Source organism: Acinonyx jubatus, chromosome A1 (assembly GCF_027475565.1).
Source record: "Acinonyx jubatus isolate Ajub_Pintada_27869175 chromosome A1, VMU_Ajub_asm_v1.0, whole genome shotgun sequence".
NCBI lineage: Eukaryota > Metazoa > Chordata > Mammalia > Carnivora > Felidae > Acinonyx > Acinonyx jubatus.
The window spans coordinates 206,710,831-206,726,396 of NC_069380.1; the positions used below are offsets into that span (position 1 = coordinate 206,710,831).

The 15,566-nt window shown below is 41.9% G+C and overlaps 1 protein-coding gene across 9 annotated transcripts in view; it reads left to right on the top strand.

The window, feature by feature from the left end:
* The window catches only part of CPLANE1 (ciliogenesis and planar polarity effector complex subunit 1), a 139,495-nt gene that overhangs the window by 121,818 nt on the left and 2,111 nt on the right, over nt 1–15,566 (top strand). For 6 of the 9 annotated variants that reach the window (XM_053201388.1, XM_053201391.1, XM_053201394.1 and 3 more), the window contains 4 exons: nt 62–120; nt 574–741; nt 1,517–1,641; nt 5,926–6,015. In XM_053201388.1, the coding sequence (XP_053057363.1) occupies nt 62–120; nt 574–741; nt 1,517–1,641; nt 5,926–6,015 (442 nt within the window). Of the gene's footprint in view, nt 1–61; nt 121–573; nt 742–1,516; nt 1,642–5,925; nt 6,016–15,008; nt 15,093–15,566 lie in introns of those variants that run through there. The other 3 variants (XM_053201405.1, XM_053201403.1, XM_027075522.2) reach the window with 3 other exon arrangements.

The window sequence follows — 15,566 nt, forward strand, 5'->3', positions numbered from 1 at the left end:
TCATAATGGCTTAATTATTTGCACTCAGCAATAATGAACTAACTGGGTATTTGTTATGCAGTTTTACATGACTTCAAGAGAAATCAGGCTAAGAGCGAAGATGAAGGATGAAAAAGACAGGTGAGCTGGCTAGCGGTGCACGAGTGTTTTCTCTAACTTGCTCACCCGAGGCCTGGACAGTGTCATAGGAATTCCAGTTTTCGCAGTAGTCCCTGTTTGTCCATAAACAGAAAATTATGGGTGATAACTCCAGGGAAAATAATTAGACTCCACTAGCCTTTTTCAGGAATCTGCTTTCAAATATTATTTATCCCATTGAATTTTTGTGACTTCCATTCCTGCCATTCTCTCCCTCTCCCAATCCAGATATGTGCATTTTGAAAATACCCAAAAGGCCATACAGATACCTTTACTAAAACTACCTAAGGGTTTTAAGAAATCTGAAATATGAATTTGCATTTGAAAAGGTTTGAAAAACACAAATGCTAGGTGATCTCAAACATCATGTTCCCTCCAGAAGAATGAACTGAAAATTAATCTTTTATTAAATATTGTTTAATTCTTTGTTTGAAGATTGCTACTCTCTGACCACTATAATCGTCGAATCTCACAAGCGTACAGTCTGATGAATGAATTGTTATCTGAATCAGTACAACTACCAACTACTGCACAGAAACCATTGCTTAACAGACCCAGAACTGCTCACGTTTCCAGACAGCAATGTTCTCTTTCTCCAAGAAGGTAAGACAAATTTTGGCAAGTCATTCAACGTGATTATGTCATGTCAGGCATTATAAGAAGAAACTCAGTGCTTTTGTAAACCAAGTTCTGTATATTTGTACCTACCCTGCTCAGAAAAATGATAATCAAGTAAAGAAAAAAATGGTCCTATAATTACGAGGTCTTTATAAGCTTATAGAAAGAATCACCAAGGAAAAAGACAAAAATGGCGTTAAATCTCTAAGATATAGTAACACTTCAGCATACCTAATACAATTTTGATATCCATTCAGTTATTTCCTTCTTTTCTGTAATTTTTAATATTTCCTTCTGTAATTTGCCTCCTAATTGCTCTCCTGTTTCTCCACTTGGCCCCATTCTTGCAGAAGCAGTCCCCAAAAGCTTATCACTTCTTCTCTGCTGTCTCTTACAGCACAAACCCAGGCCTAATCATGTCACTTGTGGTGTAGGATTTGGGGTCTACTCAAAATACCAGAGACTCCCTTGAAATATTTTCTTGAATAAAACAGGGTATTAAATACATAAATAGCTGCCAATAAGCAATTTGAAATGGACAAACGGATAAGCAGAAATAACTTCTTTGAAAAAAAATGAAGCTTGAGGTATGAGACATGGAGAATATTTTGTTGAGAACTGTTGTAACACTAAATGTATCACTGAAGTACAGAATAAGCAATGTCAGGTGAATGTATTAATCTGAGCTAGAATTTGGGCTTTTTGAAATATAGTGATTTGGGATTTAAGGAACATAATAATTATATAATTTCTACTTTAGAGAATATCAACATGGTCACAGTATTCCAATAAATCAACCTGGAAAATTCAGATATATATTCAGACCAAGTTGTACCCGAAAGGGAAAAGCTTTTGGACAACCTGAAGGCCCTCCTTGGCCACATGGTAAGGTATTTTAAATTTTGTATAATTTTGTATTCCTTGGAGGAATAGGTCCTTGTCTCAAAAGTTGGTTTTCATTAGTAAAAGCTATAAATCTTCATGAAAAGCAATTCTTACTTCAGTAGAATGCAAGGGATTGATAAACACTTATCTGTGCTGGGATTTTGTTCTATTGCTTTGAAATAGGAAGACCCCAGGAATCTTACTAAACACATGGCTTTTTTTATACTAGAATCTGATCAGTCAGTATTTTAGATATGACTCATTTGGGAATTTGTTTCTTGTGTGTCTCTGGCTAAACATGTAGGCATTTTTACAAATCTAGTTCTGACATATATCGGGATGGGTTAGATAGATATCAGGATATCACAGAAGAGAAACACTAAGAGGCTCATATCGAAATATCATGTTTTTACCCTTTGAACATTTGAAGATATAATATCTGTTATTTATTGCTAGCCTTCCTTTAGTTAATTTTTCCATTTTTGGGCTTTGATTACCAGAGTAAAACATACTTATTTTGTGAAATGATTACACATTAAAAATGTATAATCATAGCTAATATGTAGTATAAATGCACACAGCTAAAAATGTATAATAAACCAATGTGCCAGATTTATTTACAACCCTGTGAGACAGGTACTATTTATTATGTTCCCATTTTAAAGATGAGAAAACCCAGGCAGAGAAAATTGAAATAACTGCCTCAGATCAGATAGCTAGGAAGTAGCAGAGCTGGGATTTAAACCTCGTCTGGGTCTGGAGCCTGCATACTTAGAACGTATGCTTCATTATGCTGTCTCAGTTTAGAAAACTGAAATTTCCATGAATTCTAATCCTTTTAATAAAACTTAATAGTTTGGTTAACTCTTGCTCTTGATTAACAAGTTATAGTAAGAAAATGCTACGCTTGGGGCACCTTGGTGGCTCAGTCAATTAAGCATCCGACTTTGGTTCAGGTCATGATCTCAAGTTCATGAGTTCGAGCCCCGCATCTGGTTCTCTGCTGTCAGCACAGAGCCTGCTTCAGATCTTCTGTCTGTCTGTCTCTCTCTCTGTCCCTCTCCCTCCCCCTCCCCCACTCATGCTCTCTAAAAAATAAACATAAAAATAAATTCTGCTTTTTTGGGGCGCCTGGGTGGCTCAGTCAGTGAAGTGTCTGACTCTTGATTTTGGCTCAAGTCATGATCTCATCCTTTGTGAGATCGAGCCCCATGTCGGGCTCCATGCTGACATGGAGCTCTTTCTCCCTCTCTTGAAAAAATAAATAAATAGGGGCACCTGGGGGCTCAGTCGGTTAAGTGTCTGCCTTTGGCTCAGGTCATGATCTCACGGTTCGTGGGTTGGAGCCCCGCGGGTTGGAGCCCCGCATCAGGCTCTGTGCTGAGAGCCCAGAGCCTGAAGCCTGTTTCAGATTCTGTGTCTCCCTCTCTCTGCCCCTCCCCCACTCGTGCTGTCTCCCCCTGTCTCAGAAATAAACATTAAAAAATTTTTAAAAAATAGATAAAATAAACTTTAAAAAACTGCTCTTTTTAAACTAAAATTTCAAAATAGTAACCATGTTTTCTTTTTTTAATTTTTATTTTATACCTGATACATTTGCCAAGATTAAATACCCAAGGTTGGCAAGGATCTTAAACTCGAACCCATGGTTTCTTAATATCAAATGGAAAAATCTTGGATTATATGGAAACTTGTCTCTGTCCTGGACCTGTCCAAGGTCAGGCCTGTATTGTTGCACTGCGCTTGCCTCTGGTCAGCTCACCCGCCCTTGCTGGACCTTGAAGAGGTACTCCTGCTGCTCTGGGTTCAGAAGCCCTCAGTGACCCCACCCCACACAGAGCAGTCCAGAGCTTGTCCCTGGCCTTCGACGCATCCTCCCCTTCGGCCTCCTTAGCCTCCTTTCCCCATTTAATTGGTGCTGCGTGCCAGCTTGTTTTCCAGCCCCCTTCTGTGCTTTGGTGTCCCGTTCTTTCGTTGAACTTCTCCCTTACCTTGAATGCCTCACCTCTGCATCTTGGAAGCCATCCCTATCTTAACTCTTTAGTTCTTCTAACCTAATGTCATGAATTTTAACGTCCATAATTTCAGTTTTAAATTGGGGCTGATATTTACCTTGCATGGTGGTTGTGAATATTAGAACTTTTTTTTCCTGTTTTTTTTGAGAGAGAGCATGTGCCAGGGTGAGCCGTGAGCAGGGAGGGGGCAGAGGGGGAGAGAGAATCTTTTTTTTTCAAACAACTTTTTATTTTTTATTATTTAAAAATGTTTTTTTAATGTTTATTTTTGAGAGAGAGAGAGAGTGTGAGTGGGGCAGGGGCAGAGAGAGAGGGAGACACAGAATCTGAAGCAAGCTCTGAGCTGTCAGCGCAGAGCCGGACATGCGACTCGAATTCACAAACTGAGATCATGACCTAAGTCAAAATCAGAGGGTCAACAGACTGAGCCACCCAGGTGCCCCTTTAACACCTTTTTAAAAAAAAGTATTTATTTTGAGAGAGAGAGTGTATGTGCCCGTGTGACGTGGGGGAGGGGCAGAGAGAGCTAGCATCCCAAGCAGGCTCCTCATAGTCAGCTTGGAGCCCAATGTGGGACTCTGTTTCACGAACCATGAGATCATGACCTGAGCCAAGATCGAGAGTTGGACGCTTAACTGAGCCACCCACGCTCCCCTAGAGATAACTCTTTTAGCTACCATTGTAACTGGTTTTTTTTTGTGCTCTGACCCCTCAATCACATGTGCATGCAACACGTCTCATGTTGTAGTTGCTTGTAAACTCATGTCCTAGGCTTGACTATATTTTTTGAGGGTAGCAACACTCTCTTCTTTATCTCGTACTCTCACACTGAACAAATGAAATAATTGAATACTTGGATAAATGAAAACAATGGCTATTTAGCTTTTCTGCCTAAAAATAGCTTTTTATAAACTCCTGTCCGGGAATACCAGTGGGTGGGTATTGCTGTATTTATATCAGAGAAGACCAGTATATGACCAGCTGTTACCCCAGCTCACCTGTCACTTAGCTTCCTCAGAATGTGAGAGACCAAAGCAACTTGAGGGGCTGGTGAACAAGCTGGCTTCTCTCTCCAGGTCGTGCCTACATGTGGCCTCTTCCACACCCAGAACCCAGCCATTTCCCTTGGCCGCATTCAGAGGCTTAGACACCCCAATATTGTGGGGCAGTGGGAGAAACCCATGCATAACTGATCCCAGGTCCTATCCTAGTCAGTGACCCATGTCACCTGGGCCCACGTGGGGCAAGTGCAGTCATTGCACAGATAGGGAGGGAGAGCTCATCAGGATTTTAAAATTCATTATAGCTTATTTTGTAAAAGAAGAGTTGTTCTGAAGATACTGGTGAGTCTTTGTGTTGTTACCTGTCTTGTAAAGCAGTGTGTAATTTCTGGCTAATATCTTCAGCTCTGATTGCAAACTGTTACCCTTAGTGATCGCCCTGCCTTTTTTTTTTTTTTTTTTTTTTTTTTGCTTGTTTTATGTTTAGTTTCATCAAAAGCAATATAAAGGCTGTATGATAAGTAACTAAGAAGCATCAAAGGCAGAGTTCTAGCCTGTGGAACCATGCGGGCCTGTGTTCATAACCCAGCTCTGCGGCTCACTTTGTGCCCTCAAATATGTTATTTACAACCTATCTTATAGAAGTGTTGAGATAATAAGGAAAGCATTTTGGGACACCTGGGTGGCCCAGTCAGTCGAGTGTCCAATTTTGGCTCAGGTCATGATCTCACAGTGTGTGGGTTTGGGTTCCCGTGTCGGGCTCTGTGCTGACAGCTCAGAGCCTGGAGCCTGCTTCGGATTCTGTGTCTCCCACTCTCTCTGCTCCTCCCTGCTCGTGCTCTCTTACTCTCTAAAGGAGATAGATAAGTATTTTAAAAAGATATGGAAAGTACTTTGCATACCAAAAATAGTAAATGGTGTTCTTAACCCTAGAACTTTCTTATCATTCTTGATCGTTCTTTCCATACAGTGTAACTTGGCATCCGTCAAGGTGTTTACTGCTAAGAGGCTTATGTGCCTGGCTCTTCCAGTTGTCAGAGAGGGTGTCCAGGCACATTTGCCGTTTTGAAAAAGGACCATGGTTGTGCTGTGAGGGTCCCAAGTTTCAAAGCAGAGTTTTCCTTTCCTTCCTCTGCACTTCTGTTTTGCTTTCTTGGTTCAAATCGACTACCGTGTATCGGGTCCTCTTAGTCACAGGTTTCTGTCCTCGAAGAATTTCTAATACGATATGTATACAGAAGGTTAAAGAAGTTTGCCTGCTTTTCTAGGAACTGCTACTTTTACCACACAGAATAAAGGCGATGGAGCCAAAGTGGCAGTAAGAAAGCCTGTGCTGTCTCCAGTTACCTTCCACAAAGGTAATGGGAAGTAAAGTTCTTTTTTTGTTTTAAGTAGGCTTCGCACCTAGCGGGGAGCCCAACGTGGGACCCGACCCTGAGGTCAAGACCTGGAGCTGGGATCAAGAGTCAGATGCTTAGCCGACCGAGCCACCCAGGCACTTCAAGAATAAAGTTCTTTTTAAAAAAATTTTTTAAAAAGATCTTATTTAGTTTTGAGAGAGAGGGAGAGACAGAGTACGAGCAGGGGAGGGGCAGACAGAGAGGGGGAAACAGAATGTGAAGCGGGCTCCAGGCTCTGAGCTGTCAGTATAGAGCCCGATGCGGGGCTTGAACTCGTGAACCGTGACCTGATCATGACCTGAGACAAAGTCGGATGCTTAATGGACTGAACCACCCAGGTGCCCCACGAATAAGGTTCTCGAACTTAAATTTTTAAAAATCATAAGACAAGGGGTGCCTGGGTGGCTCAGTCAGTTAAGCGTCCTACTCGTGATTTGGGTTCGGGTCATGATCTCATAGGTCGTGAGTTCGAGCCCCATGTCAGGCTTCGCATCGTCTCTCCCTCTCTCTACCCCTCCCCCGCTCAAGTTCGCACTCTCAAAATAAACAAAAATTTTCTTAAGTCATAAGACACTCTTAGAGATTTCAAATACAGGGCACCTGGGTGGCTCAGTTGGTTAATTGTCTGACTCTTGGTTTTGGCTCAGGTCATGATCTTGTGGTTCGTGGGTTTGAGCCCTGCCTTAGGCTCTGCACTGTGGAGCCTGCTTGGGATTCTGTCTGTCTCCCCCTCTCTCTCTGCCCCTCCCCTGCGCTCGCTTGCTTGCTCGCTCGCTTGCTCGCTCTCTCAAAATAGACAAACTTTAAAAAAAATTTCAGATACCGATTTCAGAGTGAAGAGTATGGCTGTGTGTGCAGCAGTTCAGAGAATAGGCTGTGGGGTTAGCTTTGTTTGGAACCCTAGTTCACCACTTACTCTTTAGCCCTAGGAAAATTCCTAACCCATCTGTGTAAGCCTCGGTTTTCTCACCAGCAAACTATGGGTTACAATATTGAGAACATATATATTGTGGGCTTAGCACAGTACCGAACATAAAAACAAGTACTCGGGAAGGTGCTATTATCACATGGTCATGCAGCACACAGACTCATAAGTTTGGGGATTCCAAATTAGCTGTGCTCTGATCAGCCAGACAGGGGGTGGTAATGATCTTAAGAATGAAGGTCTAACCCACCATTCACTCCATGTTACTCTTCACCGTGTAAAAGGTATTTTCACTATGCTAAGTGAGATTAGTCAGAGAAAGACAAATATCATGACTTCACTCATGTGAGTGAAGATACAAAGATACAAAACAGATGAACATAAGGGAAGCAAAAATAATATAAAAACAAGGAGGGGGGCAAAACATAAGAGACTCGTAAACAGAGAACAAACTGAGGGTTGTGGGTGGGGGGATGGGCTAAATGGGTGAGGGGCATTAAGGAAGATACTTGTTGGGATGAGCACTGGGTGTTATTTTTTTTTATTTTTTATTTTTTTTAAATTTAAAGCTAAATTTATTTATTTATTTATTTTTCAATATATGAAATTTATTGTCAAATTGGTTTCCATACAACACCCAGTGCTCATCCCAAAAGGTGCCCTCCTCAATACCCATCACCCACCCTCCCCTCCTTCCCACCCCCCATCAACCCTCAGTTTGTTCTCAGTTTTTAAGGGTCTCTTATGCTTTGGCTCTCTCCCACTCTAACCTCTTTTTTTTTTTCCTACCCCTCCTCCATGGGTTTCTGTTAAGTTTCTCAGGATCCACATAAGAGTGAAACCATATGGTATCTGTCTTTCATTGTATGGCTTATTTCACTTAGCACCACACTCTCCAGTTCCAACCACGTTGCTACAAAAGGCCATATTTCATTCTTTCTCATTGCCACGTAGTATTCCATTGTGTATATAAACCACAATTTCTTTATCCATTCATCAGTTGATGGACATTTAGGCTCTTTCCATAATTTGGCTATTGTTGAGAGTGCCGCTATGAACATTGGGGTACAAGTGCCCCTATGCATCAGTACTCCTGTATCCCTTGGGTAAATTCCTAGTAGTGCTATTACTGGGTCATAGGGTAGGTCTATTTTTAATTTTCTGAGGAACCTCCACACTGCTTTCCAGAGCGGCTGCACCAATTTGCATTCCCACCAACAGTGCAAGAGGGTTCCCGTTTCTCCATATCCTCTCCAGCATCTATAGTCTCCTGATTTGTTCATTTTGGCCACTCTGACTGGCGTGAGGTGATATCTGAGTGTGGTTTTGATTTGTATTTCCCTGATAAGGAGCGACGTTGAGCATCTTTTCATGTGCCTGTTGGCCATCCGGATGTCTTCTTTAGAGAAGTGTCTTTTCATGTTTACTGCCCATTTCTTCACTGGGTTATTTGTTTTTTGGGTGTGGAGTTTGGTGAGCTCTTTATAGATTTTGGATACTAGCCCTTTGTTTGATATGTCATTTGCAAATATCTTTTCCCATTCCGTTGGTTGCCTTTTAGTTTTGTTGGTTGTTTCCTTTGCTGTGCAGAAGCTTTTTATCTTCATAAGGTCCCAGTAATTCATTTTTGCTTTTAATTCCCTTGCCTTTGGGGATGTGTCGAGTAAGAGATTGCTACGGCTGAGGTCAGAGAGGTCTTTTCCTGCTTTCTCCTCTAGGGTTTTGATGGTTTCCTGTCTCACATTCAGGTCCTTTATCCATTTTGAGTTTATTTTTGTGAATAGTGTGAGAAAGTGGTCTAGTTTCAACCTTCTGCATGTTGCTGTCCAGTTCTCCCAGCACCATTTGTTAAAGAGACTGTCTTTTTTCCATTGGATGTTCTTTCCTGCTTTGTCAAAGATGAGTTGGCCATACGTTTGTGGGTCTAGTTCTGGGGTTTCTATTCTATTCCATTGGTCTATGTGTCTGTTTTTGTGCCAATACCATGCTCTCTTGATGACAGCTTTGTAGTAGAGGCTAAAGTCTGGGATTGTGATGCCTCCTGCTTTGGTCTTCTTCAAAATTACTTTGGCTATTCGGGGCCTTTTGTGGTTCCATATGAATTTTAGGATTGCTTGTTCTAGTTTCAAGAAGAATGATGGTGCAATTTTGATTGGGATTGCATTGAATGTGTAGATAGCTTTGGGTAGTATTGACATTTTGACAATATTTATTCTTCCAATCCATGAGCAGGGAATGTCTTTCCATTTCTTTATATCTTCTTCAATTTCCTTCATAAGCTTTTTATACTTTTCAGCATACAGGTCTTGTACATCTTTGGTTAGATTTATTCCTAGGTATTTTATGCTCCTGGTGCAATTGTGAATGGGATCAGTTTCTTTATTTGTCTTTCTGTTGCTTCGTTGTTAGTGTATAAGAATGCAACTGATTTCTGTACATTGATTTTGTATCCTGCAACTTTGCTGAATTCATGTATCAGTTCTCGCAGACTTTTGGTGGAGTCTATCGGATTTTCCATGTATAGTATCATGTCATTTGCAAAAAGTGAAAGTTTGACTTCATCTTTGCCAATTTTGATGCCTTTGATTTCCTTTTGTTGTCTGATTGCTGATGCTAGAACTTCCAACACTATGTTAAACAACAGCGGTGAGAGTGGGCATCCCTGTCGTGTTCCTGATCTCAGGGAAAAAGCTCTCAGTTTTTCCCCATTGAGGATGATGTTAGCTGTGGGCTTTTCATAAATGGCTTTTATGATGTTTAAGTATGTTCCTCCTATCCCGACTTTCTCAAGGGTTTTTATTAAGAAACGGTGCTGAATTTTGTCAAAGGCCTTTTCTGAATCGATTGACAGGATCATATGGTTCTTATCTTTTCTTTTATTAATGTGATGTATCACGTTGATTGATTTGCGAATGTTGAACCAGCCCTGCATCCCAGGAATGAATCCCACTTGATCATGGTGAATAATTCTTTTTATATGCTGTTGAATTTGATTTGCTAGTATCTTATTGAGAATTTTTGCATCCATATTCATCAGGGATATTGGCCTGTAGTTCTCTTTTTTTACTGGGTCTCTGTCTGGTTTAGGAATCAAAGTAATACTGGCTTCATAGAATGAGTCTGGAAGTTTTCTTTCCCTTTCTATTTCTTGGAATAGCTTGAGAAGGATAGGTATTATCTCTGCTTTAAATGTCTGGTAGAACTCCCCTGGGAAGCCATCTGGTCCTGGAATCTTATTTGTTGGGAGATTTTTGATAACCGATTCAATTTCTTCGCTGGTTATGGGTCTGTTCAAGCTTTTTATTTCCTCCTGATTGAGTTTTGGAAGTGTGTGGGTGTTTAGGAATTTGTCCATTTCTTCCAGTTGTCCAATTTGTTGGCATATAATTTTTCATAGTATTCCCTGATAATTGTTTGTATCTCTGAGGGATTGGTTGTTAATAATTCCATTTTCAGTCATGATTTTATCTATTTGGGTCATCTCCCTTTTCTTTTTGAGAAGCCTGGCTAGAGGTTTGTCAATTTTGTTTATTTTTTCAAAAAACCAGTCTTGGTTTCGCTGATCTGCTCTACAGTTTATTTAGATTCTATATTGTTTATTTCTGCTCTGATCTTTATTATTTCTCTTCTTATGCTGGGTTTAGGCTGTCTTTGCTGTTCTGCTTCTATTTCCTTTAGGTGTGCTGTTAGATTTTGTATTTGGGATTTTTCTTGTTTCTTGAGATAGGCCTGGATTGCAATGTATTTTCCTCTCAGGACTGCCTTCGCTGCATTCCAAAGCGTTTTTGGATTGTTGTATTTTCATTTTCGTTTGTTTCCATATATTTTTTAATTTCTTCTCTAATTGCCTGGTTGACCCACTCATTCTTTAGTAGGGTGTTCTTTAACCTCCATGCTTTTGGAGGTTTTCCAGACTTTTTCCTGTGGTTGATTTCAAGCTTCATAGCATTGTGGTCTGAAAGTATGCATGGTATGATTTCACTTCTTGCATACTTATGAAGGGCTGTTTTGTGACCCAGTATGTGATCTATCTTGGAGAATGTTCCATGTGCACTTGAGAAGAAAGTATATTCTGTTGCTTTGGGATGCAGAGTTCTAAATAGATCTGTCAAGTCCATCTGATCCAATGTATCATTCAGGGCCCTTGTTTCTTTACTGACCGTGTGTCTAGATGATCTATCCATTTCTGTAAGTGGAGTGTTAAAGTCCCCTGCAATTACCACATTCTTATCAATAAGGTTGCTTATGTTTGTGAGTAATTGTTTTATATATTTGGGGGCTCCCGTATTCGGCGCATAGACATTTATAATTGTTAGCTCTTCCTGATGGATAGACCCTGTGATTATTATATAATGGCCTTCTTCATCTCTTGTTACAGCCTTTAATTTAAAGTCTAGTTTGTCTGATATAAGTATGGCTACTCCAGCTTTCTTTTGGCTTCCAGTAGCATGATAAATAGTTCTCCATCCCCTCACTCTCAATCTAAAGGTGTCCTCAGGTCTAAAATGAGCCTCTTGTAGACAGCAAATAGATGGGTCTTGTTTTTTTATCCATTCTGATACCCATGTCTTTTGGTTGGCGCATTTAATCCATTTACATTCAGTGTTATTATAGAAAGATACGGGTTTAGAGTCATTGTGATGTCTGTATGTTTTATGCTTGTAGCAATGTCTCTGGTACTTTGTCTCACAGGATCCCCCTTACGATCTCTTGTAGGGCTGGTTTAGTGGTGACGAATTCCTTCAGTTTTTGTTTGTTTGGGAAGACCTTTATCTGTCTTTCTATTCTAAATGACAGACTTGCTGGATAAAGGATTCTCGGCTGCAAATTTTTTCTGTTCATCACATTGAAGATCTCCTGCAATCCTTTCTGGCCTGCGAAGTTTCAAAAGAGAGATCAGTCACGAGTCTTATAGATCTCCCTTTATATGTTAGAGCACGTTTATCAGTCGCTGCTTTCAGAATTTTCTCTTTATCCTTGTATTTTGCCAGTTTCACTATGATATGTCGTGCAGAAGATCGATTCAAGTTACGTCTGAAGGGAGTTCTCTGTGCCTCTTGGATTTCAGTGCCTTTTTCCTTCCCCAGTTCAGGGAAGTTCTCAGCTATTATTTCTTCAAGTACCCCTTCAGCACCTTTCCCTCTCTCTTCCTCCTCTGGGATACCAATTATGCGTATATTATTTCTTTTTAGTGTATCACTTAGTTCTCTAATTTTGCCCTCATACTCCTGGATTTTTTTATCTTTTTCTCAGCTTCCTCTTTTTCCATAATTTTATCTTCTAGTTCACCTATTCTCTCCTCTGCCTCTTCAATCCGAGCCGTGGTCGTTTCCATTTTATTTTGCATCTCATTTAAAGCGTTTTTCAGCTCCTCCTGACTATTCCTTAGTCCCCTGATCTCTGTAGCAATAGATTCTCTGCTGTCCTCTATACTGTTTTCAAGCCCAGCGATTAATTTTATGACTATTATTCTAAATTCACTTTCTGTTATATTATTTAAATCCTTTTTGATCAGTTCATTAGCTGTTGTTATTCCCTGGAGATTCTTTTGAGGGGAATTCTTCCGTTTTGTCATTTTGGATAGTCCCTGGAGTGGTGCGGACCCGCAGGGCACTTCCCCTGTGCTGTCTTGAATAACTTGTGTTGGTGGGCGGGCCACAGTCAGACCTGATATCTGCCCCCAGCCCACCGCTGGTGCCACAGTCTGGTGTGTGCCTTCTCTTCCCCTCTCCTAGGGGTGGGATTCACTGTGGGGTGGCATGGCCCGTCTGGGCTACTTGCACACTGCCAGGCTTGTGGTGCTGGGGATCTGGCGTATTAGCTGAGGTGGATAGGCAAGGTGCACGGGGCGGGAGGGGCAGGCTCAGCTCACTTTTCCTTCGGAGATCCGCTTCGGGAGGGGCCCTGTGGCAGCAGGAGGGAGTCAGACCTGCTGTCGGAGGGGTGGCTCCGCAGAAGCACAGTGTTGGGGGTTTGCGCTGAGCGAGCAAGTTCCCTGGAAGGAACCGGTTCCCTTTGGGATTTTGGCTGGGGGTGGGTGAGGGAGATGGCGCTGTCGAGCGCCTTTGTTCCCCACCAAAGAGCTCTGCGGTCCCGGGGCTCAGCAACTCTCCCTCCCTTTGTCCTCCAGCCTTCCCGTTTTCTGAGCAGAGCTGTTAACTTATGACCTCCCAGACGCTAAGTCGCGCTTGCTGTCAGAACACAGTCTGTCAGGCCCCTCCGCTTTTGCCAGCCAGACTCGGGGGCTCTGCTTGGCCGGCAGGCTGCCCCTCCGCTCGGCTCCCTCCCGCCAGTCCGTGGAGCGCGCACCGCCTCGCTCCCCTTCCTACCCTCTTCCGTGGGCCTCTCGTCTGCGCTTGGCTCCGGAGACTCCGTTCTGCCAGTCTTCTGGCGTTTTTCTGGGTTATTTAGGCAGGTGTAGGTGGAATCTAAGTGATCAGCAGGACGTGCGGTGAGCCCAGCATCGTCCTATGCCACCATCTTCTTGAGAATCCTCGCACTGGGTGTTATATACAGGGGATGAATCTACTCCTGTAATCATTATTGCACTAAATGCTAACGGATTTAAAATTCTTAAAAATACATAAATAAAAAAAAGTCCTTTCACATTCATTCTCCTGTTAGCTGTCTGTAACAGCACTGGTAGACAGGGCAACTATTATCCCCATCTTACAGCTGAAACAGCAGAGGCTTAGAGAAGCCAGCGGGGGGCGGGGGGGGCGCTGCTTCGGATCCCCCTAGAACAATAAAAATAACAGAGAATTTACATGATGCCAAGCATGGTATTAACACTTCATGTGCATGATCTCCCTTAATCCTCCAGTTCATCCACTGAGGTCTGTTACCCTAGTTACCCTAGTTAAAAGAACTCAATTTGGTAGGGATAATGATGGAAACACTGATTACATGTGTTCCAAAAATGATGAGAAACATGAATTATTCTGGGTCTCTCCACTGCCACCTTCTTTCCTTACAGATTCATCTTTCAGTTTACCACCTCTCTCTTCAGCTGTGTCTGCTGTTTAACCTGTCAAGTTTTAATGTTGATGGCTGCATTTCTTAGAAATTCTCTTTGGTTCTTTCTCCATAGTTTTCCCCGCTATATGCCTTAAAACCCAATGCTGTAGTTAGGATTAGTTTGAGTCCTAGAAGCATCATTTCCTGTGCTTTTAATCGTGTAATCTCAGACCTTTTTTTTTTCCTCTCCTTTCAGAGTCTCTCATTTTAATATTTTGCAAAATATTTTCTAGTTTAGAGTACCCCAAGGGGTGCCTGGCTGGCTCAGTAGAGCATGTGACTCTGGATCCCAGGGTTGTGAGTTTGAGTGCCATGTTGGGTATAGAGTTTACTTTAGAATAAAATAGCGGGGGTTCTCCAGCTATTTTCTAAACAAATACCTATCAACGTTAGTTTAACAGATAAAATAGCCCCAAAATACAGTGTCGGCCCCAAAATAGCTGAACTTACATGTACACTGGTATTCTATTTATACAAGCTCCAGAGGTCCAGGGTTTTGTGTTCGTGAAGGGTGTTACGATCTAGCATGAGGCCTTGCCCATAGAAAGGCAAATAGAAGTATTTGTTTCATTACCCAGTGGTAGCCTCATCTGACAGGATGAAATTGAGTACAGCTCCACGTTTGTGGCTTGGGGGTGTGTGTGGAGCGTGGCCCCATAATTGACAAGGGGGCAAGAAGAGGAACAGGGTTTTCTCCTGGTGGAAGCAGAGGCAATGGATTCAGTTTCACCGTTCAGCTCCGGACTCCTCGGGCTAGTCTCCAGAGATACTGTTCGTCAATATGCTTTCTAAAGACACTGAGTGGCAGTGTTCACTGTCCACAGAGAGAGTGCTTCTTTGAGGTTTCTGCCTCGTTTCTGCTGTGGAGTTTCTCCTTGATGTATCATGGGTCTTTTACCTTTGAAAACATTCACTGTCCACAATGGGGGAGGAACACCCAAACTTGAAAAGCTTTTTTGCACATGCTCAGTTTCACAGCATTGTTTCCATATTGTATTTTTATTTTAAGACTGGATATCCCGAACAAATCCTAGAGAAATGCAGTCTGATCTGAAGAGAAGGAAATTACAAAGCCATCCCTGGGTAAAGCAAGGTGAGAGAAAGCCAGTGATAGCTTCTCAGGTGTGTAGATACCCCAGGGGTAAAGGTTTATCCTTTTAAATGCAGGACTGTTCACCTTAATTTCTTAATTTTGGTGGTGATTTTGTCGTTCTTTTTAGATGGCAATAATTATGTTCATTTGACAAGAGTATTGAAGTCTAGTTACCAGGTCAATTGTAGCAGAAGTGGAGGTGGGATTAGTTGGTGGCCACAGCCTTTGCTAGTCTCTTTTCACAGCCTGACTACTTGAAGCAACAACTCAGCGCCCGTCTCCATTTGTTTCCGTCTGCTTTGGAGACACGGCCTGTCCTTGTGGTTATAATACTGCTTAACCACGTGTTGGTTTCTCTTTTTATTATCCTTCAGTCTTGAGTCTTTCTGTTTTGCTGGCTGTTTTCTTTTTCAACACAGTGTTCATCCAACTTTGCAGCTGGAACTTCTCCACAGTTCCATTCTCTCTGTGGCC